The sequence below is a fragment of the Clinocottus analis genome, unplaced genomic scaffold, assembly GCF_023055335.1.
Source record: "Clinocottus analis isolate CAN_PGR_092001 unplaced genomic scaffold, fCliAna1.0.p SCAF_3, whole genome shotgun sequence".
NCBI lineage: Eukaryota > Metazoa > Chordata > Actinopteri > Perciformes > Cottidae > Clinocottus > Clinocottus analis.
The window spans coordinates 15,358,032-15,373,187 of NW_027176042.1; the positions used below are offsets into that span (position 1 = coordinate 15,358,032).

Genomic DNA, 15,156 nt, shown 5'->3' on the forward strand with positions numbered 1-15,156 from the left:
GGATGCTATCATTTTTCGGATGAGTTGCATGCCTCACAACATGTTTTTAAGAATCAGTACAATGTTCTGGATGGTGTGCTGGAAAGTGGAATCGTGAGGAGGTTGATGCAGGACAGGAAGGTGATAAATTATTGTTAAGATATTTGTTTTCTCATCTCTCGTCACACAGAGATAATTGCGTGTTATTTTGCAAAACAGAGGAAGCCATATTTTGGTTATCTGATTTTTCTCCTTCGCGTGCCGTGAATTGAAAATCCTCCACATGAATTGGTTGATTGAAAAAAGAAAGAACATTTTTTGGCTTGTTTTTAACGTAAGAGAGCTTTGGTTTAACTATCAGATAGTGTTATCTGGACAATGACACTAAGAGGATTGAACCCTTGCACATAAAAGCAGCGAGTCTCTCGTTGCTTACAGTTTCCCTGACACCAACGTCACCGTATTGGAAACAACGAGATCATCCTGATTAGCTCTCTGACTTTAAAAAGGAGTGCACTGCCTTAGACCGCTACTCATACCAAAAAATATGTCTTCCAGAATAAAAGAGGTCTATGCATGACCTTCAGAATAACACATATAAACTGAGGTTAAGTAAGGTTTAGGCGCAAAGAAGACTAGGTTAGAAGACTAGGTTAAGGAAACATCTTGGCCATGGTGAGAAGATTTTAACCTTCGACAGGAAACGGAAAAGAACAGCATTAGTGTCAAGAGTCCAACGATTTGTTGACCCATCCTTCCACCTCGACTGCCTCCCTCTGTGGACTTTGTGGCTTTATAACATAAACATCTCATAGCACTCTCCTTTACTTAGTCGTAATTCCCATGGCTGGATTTTAGGCATTTTCTTGGGAGGACATTCTATCTAGGGTGTCGACCATAAATGCTACAAAAGCATTGCACTAGAAGAGCTGACACCCCTAAAACACTGCCAATAGACTGTGTTTGAATATATTTCCAGAGCATTTAAATCAGCACAACCAAGTCCCAGTTCCTTCCCAAAGGCCATTAGATTCCTCAACCCTCCCCTTAATTATCGTTTGAACTATTTCTTCCCGCCTGCTAGAACTTGCCGCTCTGCATGTATTGCATTTACAAAAATAAAGAGCCAATAGAGAGCATCTTGTGTGTCTTATAAAATAGTACCTATTTGCTTATTGGTCTATGCATGCAGTGAAAATGTAGCACATAGCTTCTGAAATGCAGGTATGTGCATCTGTTTACCATGTGAATTTGTCTCTCGATACGTTACGCCAAATCTTGCTTCCTCATTATTCTACCAACCTTCTCTTCTCGAGTGAACTTCTCTCTCCCCTCTTTCCCCCCGGCCCTCTACCTAAGCTGGCAGATGAGATCTCAATCAGTGTTTTTGTGTATTTGGGCACACAATCAAGGTGTTTTGTCCTCCAACCCTCGATTAGAATACACATTGGAGAGCCTCTCTGTGCCTTTGTGAGCTGTGTTTTATGCCCCTTCAGCAGGAGTTGAGGGGATCTCAGCCTCGCTGTGTGCTGGCTGCACAGAGGAGCACTCTCAGAGTTTGACTCAGAGTTTCCATGGCTCTCTCCTGTCTGCTTTGATAAATGAAAGTTCTTAGGGTTGCTGTCAGCCTCCTCATCCCACGAGACTCCTCCCTCCATTCTCACTCTTCCACCATGCCATTTGCTGTTGTGGGTGAAAAATGACCTGAGGGAATATAGTGGATGGGTTGGATCACCCAAAGAGGGTAGAGTTGGCTGTATTCCCCCGTGGACCCTGTGTCAACAGTTGCTGCTAATGGTCTCTCTAAATTTACCTCCTAATTACCCCTCTCCTATTGCCCCCAGCGAGCAACACTGTGGCCATGACCTTGATACACGAGGAAGCTAGAGGGCGTGCTTAAAATGATGCTTCGTTCAGTTCTGGTTAAAATCAGCGGAACAATAACTGATTTATTGACATCTTGGCTCAGTAACTATGTAAATTTATCTCTCCCAATCAAATCAGGGATTAGAATAAATCCATAAATAAGAATGAACAGACTCCTCGGAGAAAGCATTGTGCGTCTGGGGGTGTGTTGGTGCAGCTGAGGGAGAGTATTTGTTCTGCGTGCCAGGCCAGAGGTCAGCCAGGGAGGCGAGGGTCTTTCACTCATTCACACCAGTGCTGTCCCATTATTCAGCCCTCTCCATAATCCCCTGAACCTGTGTTGTCACCGTTGACCACCGCAGCCGCTCCGACCAGCTTGCTGCAAGCGACGGCACAGCTACAACAACAAACATGGCTTCGTCATCATTATAGCAGCTTGCAGCATCTGCACGGCCCCAATGTCACACAGCAATACGAGCGCATACAACAGCCAGCCTCGGGCCCAAGCAGCGCCTTGGGATAGAGCATTTTATGAACAAAAGAGCCAGCCAGTGCTTTTCATGTTCTTTAAAATTTCAGAGATTAGATTATTGTTGCAAAGAAAGTGTCAGGGTGACCTGCACACTGATTTCCTGAATGGTATGGCTTTAGAATTATACATTGTATGTCTCTTGAATTCATCCAACTATGCTTATTTATGTGTAAGCAAGCAGAAAATGCAATTGTAAAAACCAGATTAGCAGCTTGCTTTGTCTTTTTGTAAAGCAGTAAACGTATCGTATCTCAATTGAGCTGCAGTAACAGTGTTTCTTCCCCCCTCGCAGACATCTCTAAGGAGGGGCATTTTTCCAATCTCTCCTTGCTCTCCTCAAGCCATCCCATCTCTATATCCCCAGTATCATGGCCACCCTGCTCTCTCCTGACCCAGCTCGGAGCAGGCACCCTGCCTGACCTCTCCAGAGATAATCCTGATTATGCTGAAGTGTGTAAGGAGGCTCGAGATGAGCTTTCACCCAGGACCTCTTGTGTCCTTTAACCTTTCACCTGCCACCCTGCAGCAGGGCTTTTGAGGGCAGCTGTCTGTGGCGCTATGTGTTAAGAGGAACTCATTGGTACTATTCTTATGAGACATCTCAGGCTTTTAGTAGTCATACTGCATTGGTTTTGGCAGGGTCTTAAATGAACTACGCACAAGACAGACGTTTTTCATGAATACATTTTTTTTGTCTTCATTTCTTAAAAATAGAGAAGATTAATTAATTCTAGTTCATTGGAAGTACATGCCATTGGCATGTAATCCCACTGTATCCTCTCCTGATGACAATGTATACAGCATAGCATGAACTTAATGAAGGTTGGGTTCGCAGACCAGACACAGAGGGATAAAGAAACTAAAGTGACCTTTCCTGTCAGTTGAACCAGAGTTCCTCATCTACTCCCTCATGCTTTAATTAACCTTCACTGTCATCAGAAACGGCAGAAGTAGATTTGTTATAATCTCTAGTTGCCACTCAGAAAGCGAGTTCACTCCTTAAATCAATCTTTCTCTGCTCTTGATTTGAGCAGTGGGAGACAGGTGTTACTGATTTGATGTAAGGATCAGAGAGCTCTACTTCTATTTCTATTCACACACACACACATATACAGACACAGACACACACACACACACACACCGTCTATCAGTGGCAGACGAGCGTGAAAAGCATATGAGTGACAGCATCCGGAAGCTCGGAGATAAGACGTAATCTGGTGCCAATTATTTGTCCTTGACAGGCACAGGTAAGCAGCAATCAGCCTCAGTGACATGTGTTCTGAGTCAATAGTCGTGGCCCCAGTGGGTGGTGAGAGGCTGATTATGAGGTGCTGAGCGGAGGCAAACACACAGCTTGGGTTGATAAGGCTTCCCACTGCTGTTCTATCTGCAATGACCTCTGCCTCCTGTACGGTAACGCTTACAAAGATACACCGGAGTGAGTTACTCAGTATACACTTGGGGTTTGCACTGAGCACACACGTACTCTCAATCCTTGATTGTGTGCATTTACAATACAGAAACTAATCCAAATGTCTTCATACCTAAACAACTGAGGACAGGTCTGCTTGGGCTTTGACAACGCTTGGATACAGTTAGTGGAAGATTATGATTACGGTTGAAGTAATACTTTGACATTTTGTGAAATACCAGTCTTGTTAGTATTAGAGCGAGAGTCCAAACACTATTGGATTAGTTTAGAATAACAGGAACCAGTGGGAATAGATCCATTGTTTTACAAGATGCCTCAGCACCACTCAAGCTCACTGATTTCAGATGTTATTTCTCATAAATGGAAAATTGTGTTTTTAGGAGGGGTTGCATCCTGTAATTTCTTTGCAAAAAGTGGCTTGGTGACATCCTCCCTTTCAATTCCCAATTTAGTCTTTTTACACAGTTTTAGCAAATTAATTTAGTGAGCTTTCGAGGTGCTGGTTGGTGTATTTACTACCTTTTTTACTTTTTTTTCACGTAGGCTAAGCTAATCACTTCCTGGCTTTAGCGCCATATTTTATGTACAGCCATGAGAGGGGAATTGATCATCTATTCATGCGATAATATCAAAATGTAATTACTAGTTCAAACATTAGGTGATGTAACGTTAGTTGTTGTAACAAATAACCAATGCAGTCTTTAATTTGGTGAACAAAAAGTCCTGATATACAGTATAGGCTATGTGTCTCTCACGCTTGATGAATAAAATCCACATAGAGACACATCCGTGCATGCTTGGCTGGAGACAAGCCGCAGCAAGGTGGGGCCACACCTCTACTTCGAGAAGGTGAATATGAGTAGATTGGGGAATTCTGACAACATGCCAGGGATGCCTGGGCAGGTATGTGGGTTTTTCCTGCTGACTGCTTCCCGAGACCCCCCTTAGCTTTCACCCGTAACGCACACGCAGACAGACACACACGCACACACACACACACACACACACAGACACACACACACACACACACACACACACACAGAGACACACTACAACAGAAAAGATCTGCGAGGCTGATAATGGCGTGTAAAGAAGTGGCAGCGATGTGACGTCCACTGCATCTTTCGACATATCATTAAAAACGGAGGTCCCCTACGTCTCTTTGAGGGTGACCCAGGAAAACCGGGCCAAGGTGCAACTCTTGGCTGAAGGGCTACATGCCTTGGCTGCAGAACAAAGCAGAGAGTGACAGTGCACAGGGATCACATCAACAGGTGGACAGGCCCAGTTTACCAGCAGATGTCATTCATATTCTGGCACAGTCGTAGGAACAGATTGAGTTTTATCCAACAAAAAAGATGGTCAACAAACCAAAGACAATTCACACACACTAAAAAGAGAACGGCAATTTAGATCTGTCTGCCAGTGTGTCTGGTATGATTACAAAGACCTCGCAGGGAAGCTTGGTGATATACACCAGATTCTGAGATGGACACTTGTACCCTATCATTGCTAAGTTTAGCAGCTGGTTATAAATTCAACTGTCAAACACATAATGTGAAAGCTGGGTTTTGTTTTGTAACATTTTTCTTGGCTTCCGTGGCATGTTCAATTTGAGCCGAGCTGCAACACAAGAATGCTTCTGAAAACATGAATTTGTACTGACAATAGAGCGTATGAGCGCTTTGAGGTGGACTGTTATCATGCCTGACTCCTTATCTCACCACGCCGCAGGCATTATTTCAAAGAAAATGTGTTTTAGCATGTCTCATCTCGCAAAGGTGGAGCATTTCTCCTGATTGCCACTTCATTTTCACAGATCAAAATGGCATGTTGAATAGGTTTGTGTGCAGTCCTATAATAGTCATTGTATTCCAGCTGAAGGAACATGTAGTATTTATGAAGGCTTTAAATGTATTTTAGAGGGAGCCACATTTGCTGTAGCCGCAGTCTATCTATGATTATATGTTTTAGAATTATGCAATATGATTTTCTACAATGCAATATGATGGAGTTTAACTGCATACAAAAAGGGTGCTGTGGTGTTCATACACTCATATACATGCACTGACTGATTTTACACTTTGGCCAGCCTTTGCTCTTTAAATTACCAGTTACCAGTAAATTACCAGTGATAATGACATTTAGTCATTATCAGGGATTTACAGACCTCTTTGAAAAGATTCTTCTTTTTTTACATTTTGTCAATTTTATGAAACATCAAAATTATTAAAAGTTGTCCAAGCACAATTGGGTGTAATGTCCTGCTACCTTTTAAAAAAAAATATATATTATTTTTTAGTTAGTTGTTAAAGTGTTAAACACAAGTTCTTTTTTAATATCAAGCCATATATTTTTTTATTTCATTTTTAGCAGTAATGTCATAGCTACAAAAAGTCAAAAATATTCTTCCCAAATTCAAAGTACAATATGTTTCTATGCATTCGATTTTGACAAAGAGTTGAGTTTGGACCTCACATGCGTTTTCCATTAGGTCTGCTCCAAAAGTAATAGATATTGATCCAGTGTTCCTGAATGGAGCTGGACTTGAAAAGTGGAAGAAGGATGAAAGGTTGTCAGACACTCAAAGTTTGTGCTAACTGATACTGTGATTTGACGAATGTTTATTTGTAACATAGTAGGTTATCTGCCTGCCTGTCTAGTCTGTCTCATCCGTCTGTCTCTCCACTCTCATTGAACTTTTCAGTGACCTAACTGCTGTCGGACTTGTGACAGCCAGTCACCACCAGTGGGCTCCCATTCAGATGTCCCTGAGTGTGAATCTGAGTGCAGAGGTGATGAATGTGGGATGTCAGCTGGTGATGTCTGGTGTCCCTGAAGCTCCAGTGTCGTTGGACGCTGGACCTGCCAGAATAGCTGGCTTAGTGTGTGGTGGACAAGCAGTTAAGGATGGAAAATGAGACGGGACGTTCATGGAGAAAGAATGGAGATGGATGTTTTTCTGTGTGTGCGTGTGCTGTTTTTGCGCAAGCATAGATTTTGACATTGAACATCCAGGGGCTGTGATTCATCATATTGTTGCTGTCACTCTCTGCACCCGTGTCCTACTTTACCGAACTCATGCATGTGCTCTGATCTAGGGCTGGGTGATACCGTTCAAATCTATATTAATTCAAGCTATAATCCTTCGAATTTAGTGTTCATTGTTTTTTTTTCATGACCATGTTCCAAACCTTAATTTAAGTGAGTGAACAGTAAACAGTGAGGCTGATGGTAATGAGGTATGACTATAAACTGCGGTAGAAGTGGAAGGTTGGTTATAGTTACTCATTCTCATTTTCCTTAACATTTTGGACAGTTTTTTCCAGACGCAGTAATGGTGTGTGGTTAGGCTGTGAGTGGATGATAGGACATCTCTGATACGTGTCCGTTCTTCCACTGGAGTTATCTATCTAATTAAATAATTGGGTTCAGTGCTGAGTGGAGTCAGATTCTGAAAGCGCAACTCAGGACACACCACAACTTCATACTTTTCCATCTCATTAACTTTTGTGGAAGCGCAGTTGTATTTCGGGGACCCATCCACCAATAACCTAAACTGAGCAGATGTAAGATTAACACACCAAGACGGAGCTCGCCGCTCACAGGAGCAGAGACCAATGCAGGCGAGGCCTCGACTGAGGAACTCCCTAACCCGCGAACCTGCTAACCTGCTAACCCACTAACTCATGAACGAGCCTGTTAATTCTCTAAATTAAAGCGCCTCTTTGGAATTTGGAATCAGTCCCAGTACATGCAATTAAGCCATTTCAGGAAGTAATATAATTTGTATTCATTAATCCACTGTATATTTAACTAACATTAGCTAGTAACTTGGATTTTGATGCCAACCTTAGAAAAAAAATAAAAAGCACTACATGAACTGCAGGGCTTTTAACATTTAACTGGACTTAACAGTTGTCATATGACCGTTAATGATAGCCGGTTACCCTTTTAATTATCTTACAATTACTAACTGCTAAAGCTGAGTGCATTAGATGGTCTGTTGTGTCAAATTACAGCATATGAAGTTTGACCAGCCCATGTTAGTTTTGTTTGTGAAAACTATTGAGAGACCTTGCTTGTCCGCAAAGAAGCTTTTCACTGCAATTACTCTGAGCAGCATGCATGGCAATAAATTACAATATAATACACATCTGATTATTTTAGTTGTTCCTCCAAGACTTATTTTTGCAAGACTTATGTCTTCTTCACTCATGCTGAAGAACATCCACAATGCTGACTTGTGTGTGGCTGTGACGGTACTGGGAGTTGAAACGAGTGTTATGGCATATGTTTGTTTCGAAGCAACTTATGAGAATTACACGGTTGATGGGCATGTCTAGTCCTATTTACTACCTTTTTCATGCCACTGAGTGACAGTTTCTGAAGGAGCTCACAACACCAGTAGCTGAGAAGCTTTCTCGCAGAGGATTCATGTCAGTATTTCAAAAATGTCCTGTACAGGTGCAGGACATCATGTTGCCTTTTAAATTAACAAGACATTCTGCTTCCTCCTGGTCAATAAAAGCTGTTTTGGTGAGTCTCAGACTTTGTTGAGGAGAACAGTAGCAGCATTTGTCTGGTCCCATTGAAGTGGAACATGAACAGGTCCTCTATCTGGTCCTCCCCCATAAATAGAACAGCACAAGTGGAGGCTCAACTTTCTCAAGCTCCACTTTCCCAAGCATAGTTTTGAAAGAGAGCAAGAGAAAGAGAGTCATCCTATCAGATTCTCTTATAAGCTCAGTAGGTAATGAGACGACCAGAAGAAAAACTGCTTTCCGTACACCAGATCTCCATATATCTCCCAGCACACCCCGAGTGTAACTTAAACTCACGCTCACCCACCAGGGATCTGCTCAGAGCAGCATGTGAACCATTTGAGAGACATTTTATGTTGAAATAGTTATATGGAGGAAAGGATGTGGCAATGTGTTACATATGATATGGTGTGAACTAAGCCCGGAGTAGTCGGCATCTTCTCTGCTGCAGTTGAAAGGGAGAATTTGCAAGAAGGGATTATAGTGAAAACTATCATCTCTACCACAGCTCCATTGAATAAAAATTTTAAAAAAGTTGACGCAAAGCCATGGTCAGACTGCCAGGTCCTGAACATTATCTATTTGCCTTTTTTTAATGGAAGCCATGTTATGTAATGCAGCTCAGGATACCACTAATGATGAAGCATCCTGTGTGAGGAAAAAAACAGGCCAAAATGTATAGTATTTTTTTGTTTTCTTGACACCTTAATGCTGCCATTCATCAGTGAGTGATTTATGGTTTGCCTGCTGCCATTCGGCTCCTGTGAGATTTAATGTTTTCCTCCTTGCTTTTGTCAAACCTGCCATAACCAAATTAAGTATGTTCATAACCTTATAATGGCAGGATGTAATTGTAGGAAGAAAAAAACAGCTTCTGTTAATTTATTTAGGAGAGTCCGAGGGAAATTTTGGCACACTATTATCATACTATCCTGACATCAGCATTCACGCGTGTGTGTGGGTTAGATTTGTAAATGAAATGGAGAAAAGATCACCTCTAAGGGAAAGAATAAAATAACTTTGGCAAACCAAAGGGGCGTCTGTTTGCCAAAAGTGAGCCGCCTACACACTTCTCTTGTGGCCATGTCTGGGGCTGTGTTTCCCAATTGTACTGTTTTTCTACCAGGCTCAGCTGAAAGGAAACCAATATTTATTCATGCCCTCTCTTTCTCTTTACAGAGTTAAAGTCTACCGGCACAGCTCATCACTTCTCCTTTTTGCTGAACTCGACTGACTATCGCATCCTTCGCATGGATGAGGACCACGACCGTATGTATGTGGGCAGCAAAGATTATATCCTCTCTCTGGACCTGCACGACATCAACAAGGAGCCGCTCATTGTAAGAAATGTCCCACATAAAGAATAATCCTGGCTTAACTATGCACAGGCTTATATCTAACCAGCTTGTTGATCGCTCCCTGTCAGATCCACTGGCCTGTTCCCGCCCAAAGAAAGACTGAATGTGTCCTGTCAGGGAAAGACACCAATGTAAGTATTCAAATAATATAATCAAACGGAGTACTGAAACAATTGATTTATCAATTCCCAATTCTGAAATATATGGATTCAATCAGTTTTATATTATTGTAAATGTATTATATTTGGGATTTTAGAATTCAATTCATTTATTTTACTATTTTCTAAGATATTATGGACTAAATAATGAATCAACTAGATCACAAATAAACTATAACTCCCATGCAGGTGACTATTTTGTAGATTTTCATACATATGCCTTTCCAGCAATTCTTTAACTCTTAAGACCCCACCGGCAATGTTTCACCCACTGATAAAAGCACAGCTGTAAACCCATGTCTCTTTTGACCTGCTGCACATTTGACATTGTATTTGGTGATACCCTGGTGTTAAAATCCTCAGTGTGTTTTTGGTGACATGCATGATTTGAATGTGGCACTGGGGTCAGTGAAGGATATTTTAAAGCTCCTTTCCATATGTGATTTGTTGTGAAGCTCTTATTTACTGTCTCTTTATCCCTGATTGCTGATTGCATACAGCTGCAACCAATTAAGCCTTGACAGGAACTTGGAGCGTGCCACATCCAGTCGTCTCCTTTTCGAAAGCGGAAAACATTTTACGTGCACCTCCCTATATTTCTCTTACTAATTATACATGTTTCTAATTAATGTTTTAACATAATCTAATTTTCTTTTTTGCGCGATAATTATTTTTACCCTGTGTTGTCCAGGCAGGCAGACAAAAATGAAGCAGCCACTGGAAGCTCAAGGCCTGTCTGAAGTGTTAATTAATACGATTCAGATGTTCAAACACAGCCACCGACGGTGCAGCCCCCACAAGGAAACTCATATAAAATTCATATAAAAAAACAGATCCTTTTCTTTTGATTTTATTCACACATTCTGACCCCCCTCCTCTCCTGGAAACACTCGTCTCACACATGTTCGGTGTGAACGCTGGCAGGAGCGGTGAGCACCGACAGGGTGATGAGGCTCTGGCTAATAACCCTGCTCTCCCCTGCTGGTAGAGAGTGCAGACTGCTGTTTATCCAACTGGAATGTTCATTTATGCGTGTTTGGTGACCCGCGCCTCTCACAGCCTCTGGCTACGATGTTTTGGCTGTGTGTGTGTTTGTGTGTGAGTGTGAGAGGTGGGTTTGAAATTTCATCACTAAAATAAGAAATCCAATTGGCTATCGGAAATCATCTTGGCAAACCTGTCCCAATCTTTAGGGAATGACAGATGATGACAATTCAAAAGCAATTCAGAGGGGATGTCGGTTCAGGCAGGAGGTCAAAGGCAATCATCCCCACTGTGCGCTCTGTGGGGGAGCTCAACTGTGCGCTGAATAATACACGCAGACCCACATGCGTAAATCCACACACAAAAAAACATCCTGTCAAACCTCTGACTTGTACATCTGTTGTGTTGCTAAGATCTGCCAAAATGGTTCATCCCCCATCCTGCATACAATCTTTTTTGTATGCTTTGTACATCTTTTAATTTTCGCCAGCTGTCACTAGTGGCTGACATGACGGAAAAATCTAAACGGATATCATCGGCCTGTACATTTCTGTTGTTGAGAGTTTTGATTTGGGTGGATTGAGACCAGGAAAACAGACAGCTGGTTGGACAAATAAGAGATTAGAAAGCTGCAGACCTCGAAAAGCACAGAGCTGTTTTCACCAGCAGCACCTCTTTGTCTTCAGTCGAAAAAGAAAAATGTCATCTTCTAAATTAACTTACCACTTACATAATTAAATATAGAAAAAAACCACATCAGTGGCGAGACGTTGAAAAGCTCAAAACAGAAAGCATGTATCTTCTGGAAATAAAAGATTAAAAAAATGTAATTGTATTTTAGAATCTTTGTTTTCAAAATGTTGTTATTTTTCACTCAAAAGTCGCGTTTGGTCGAACCAGAATGTTTTTCAAGTCTGACAGAAGATGGACTTTCATTTATCCTCACTCACCATAGCAAACACACTTCACTGCTGAGATGCGCTGCTTTTCTCGGTTTCCGCCATACTGTTATATATTGTTTGGGAACATTTTTCCCTCTGACAGTGTGGTCTGATGTGAAGCCTGAGCCAGGCCGACGCACAGAGCCAGGGAAAGAGCTGCCAAACACAAGCCATCCAACAGCAGAAAACGATAGATTTGATTGTTTTAGGCTAGGCAGAGAGGTTAACCATCAGAAGGACATTATGTATTATGTAACCCTCTTTTTTCATTGCATTTTCGTGATCACAGTATTATTTTTTTTTTTACCTAAATCTCTAATCCTGTTTTTGCTCTTCAACAGGGAGAATGTGGAAACTTTATCCGTCTGATTGAGCCATGGAACCGGACCCACCTGTATGTGTGTGGAACAGGCGCGTACAACCCCATCTGCACCTACGTGGACCGCGGACGCAGGTCACAGGTAACCAAAGACGCTGCCTGACAGCCGTGGAGACATTTTGACCTTCACTCTCAGGTTCTTTTAAGAACCTATTTGTCAATCAATCTCGGCTCAGAGAATCTCCTTCTGCTCTTGCTCCTCGGTTTCACAGGCTCTGCTTCCCTTTCATAATTTTCTGCTTCTTACTTCACCAATTGGTGCGGTTTCACGGTCTGAAAGATTCAAAGGAAGAAGCTCATGGCCAGCCTGTCTAGATCTCTATTATTGCAAAATTGCTGTTGGTGAGATACCTAACTGCCACCGCTTAGAGATGGTTGAGGCACCAATCTTTTCTTACCGCTGGGAATAGCATGTCGACAGTATATCTGTATCAAATCCCCTTCCGCGCAGTCTTCTCCTCATCTGTTTTATACACAGCAGAGCCTGTGGCCTGTCTTTCTATCTGGCTGAGAGCTTCTAAAAGGCCATCATTACTGATGGAGCCTCTCATCCATCATCAGCCTTGTCGCTCACCCCTCCCTCCCTCCATCGCTCCAGCACGGCGGCCATGCACAGCTGCATCAGCTGCTGGCCCGGCTACAGTTCATACACTTTCACATTTCATATTCACCACTTTGCCTGTTTAGTCTCACTGTTCAAATGTAGGGTTCAGATTTCCATGTAAAGGTCAGTACAGACTCTTGTCATTCAGCTGCTCCCTTAAGGTCCAAATGCTATGTTACTTCACACTGTAAAGATTTTCTCCAGCTAGGGTAGATGTAAACAGAAACTAATTCTTCCAAAATTCTGCCGCTTATACGGAGGGCTTCTTGATTCCTCAGTTAACTCAACTTTTCCCTCAACTGCATCAGTCTTCCTACTTGGTATGCTGTTTAAGAGGTCCTTTTGCAGGGTTTGTGTCGACCTGTTGAGTTCTACATTAAACCTACACATTTTGTGAAAAATCTAAACTAGACTTGTGTGATTCAGAAGTGTAATTTGTTATCTATATTAATGTATCTGTTTGAATTTGTTCTATCCTTCACTTGCCAAATGTAATTTTTTTTTTTTGTCTCAGTTCGGTGCATTTGTGTTTCTTTTTTCTTTCCCAGCACTGCATGGTTTATGCATGATGTTTGCAGCTGTGTTTGCTTGACACTGATTCTAATCCAACATGGTTACTAAATGGTGAACCTCACCCACCAGGCTCTCGTCACTCCACTTCGAGCACTTTATTTTATTTTTTCAGTTCTTCGAGCCGACTTGTTTTTTCCGGTCCTTCATTTTTGCATTTTCCTATTTCCGTCTTCTGTTTGTCCTGGTCATCATCAAGTTAAATACACTTTGCTCTGGGCTGTCGAATGTCGTAATGAGATGGCCCACTGTGCCATGTCTCTGTTTTAGGGCCACTACCTACAGGCAGCCCAATCTGGAGGGAGAACAAGTCGGGCAGCAGACTACGGCACTACGTCAGAGCCTTTGGAGGCGAAGGTGGGCTCAAGGGAGTTTTGTAAAGGCTCTTAAGTTTGGTGCCCACCTGGAGAACTTTTTCAGTCTCAGTTGGAGTCGTAGAGATAGCACAGCTATCCAAAAATAACTGGTTTTCACACATCTCACCGCAACAAAAACATCATGCGGAATCTCCAAAAACCTTTCAAAATATGAGTGTGACTATATATATTTTTTGCAGATAAAAAAATGATCTTTTCCCTCCAACAGCACAATGCTTTGTAAAGTATTATCATGCTAATGCAGCCTTTTCCATCAGCTGTTTACTGAGTGATGGTCTCCTCATGTCAGAACTATTTTGTTTTTTCACAAGAAATATTTGTTTTTGTTTGTATTAAAATCGTGATGGATTATAATATAGGGATATTTCTTAACCAAACATTGACGTTTAATGCTTGTTTTGCCATGGCAATGATGTAATAATCATCTCTTTAGAGGTTAAATTTGTTTTTTCTAAATGATAGTTTTCCTTCACACACATTTTAGTTGTCCAAAGTCCAAAAACGGGTAAAAAAAACAACAACATAGCTTTGACATTATTCTGCTTTCCCTTACATATTTCCGACCTGTCAGACATCATCAGCCAGCTTTAAAGTACCTGACAAAACTCATGTAGACACATACCTAGTGTTGACACAGATGTTCAAGATGTCCTCTTGCACTGTGGAATAATTAATTCTTGTTTGAGCCACTAACATCAGACGCATGGTGGATGAGTTTTGGATTACTCTCATCATTTTCCTCCACCTCCCCATCTCACAGTTAACTGGCTTTTTGTTCCCCTCAGCAGATCCAATACTGCTGTGAGAGTTTGTTTAAAACTGCTTTTAACATCCAAGTATACTTCAAAGTGCCTTGTACATGCTGCATTCAAAGAATAACCTTCCCCCACAACACACACACACACACACAAACACACACACACACACACACACACCAATGATTCCTTTAGCACAATACATCTGTTATCAAATAAAGGAAAAACATAATGAATCTTTTTTTTCTTTTTTTTAAAAATTCTTTACTGTTTTATAGGAATATATCTTCCGACTTGAACCTGGTAAAGTGGATTCTGGGAAAGGAAAATGTCCTTATGACCCCAAACTGAACAGCGTCTCTGCTTTGATCAGTAAGTCCCTGCTTGTTTTCTTTACCCTTTGTGTACACACAGCTTTAAATGGCTATCTGTGAGAAAAAATCCTAAACATGTCTTTTGTTTTAGTCTTTGTACGCTTCTGTGTGTGAAACTCTGCATTAATAGATTTAAATATTTTCTATAAAATGTTGTAAGTATACATAAACTTAAGTGCAATGTTAGTTGGTTGTTACAGCTGCCCATACAGTAATGCACCGATGTACACTTTTGGGCTGCATCCAATTTCATTATCAATCAAACTGCCCATTATTTTCTCCATCAATCATTTAACTTTTACA

The 15,156-nt window shown here is 41.5% G+C and overlaps 1 protein-coding gene across 1 annotated transcript in view; it reads left to right on the forward strand.

Moving 5' to 3' along the window:
• sema3fa (sema domain, immunoglobulin domain (Ig), short basic domain, secreted, (semaphorin) 3Fa) overlaps positions 1 to 15,156 on the forward strand; it is a 47,864-nt gene that overhangs the window by 18,479 nt on the left and 14,229 nt on the right. Inside the window, exons 3-7 of the mRNA XM_068595015.1 lie at positions 9,533 to 9,693; positions 9,780 to 9,842; positions 12,136 to 12,255; positions 13,618 to 13,704; positions 14,758 to 14,851. Of these exons, the coding sequence (XP_068451116.1) occupies positions 9,533 to 9,693; positions 9,780 to 9,842; positions 12,136 to 12,255; positions 13,618 to 13,704; positions 14,758 to 14,851 (525 nt within the window). The remainder of the gene's footprint in view (positions 1 to 9,532; positions 9,694 to 9,779; positions 9,843 to 12,135; positions 12,256 to 13,617; positions 13,705 to 14,757; positions 14,852 to 15,156) is intronic.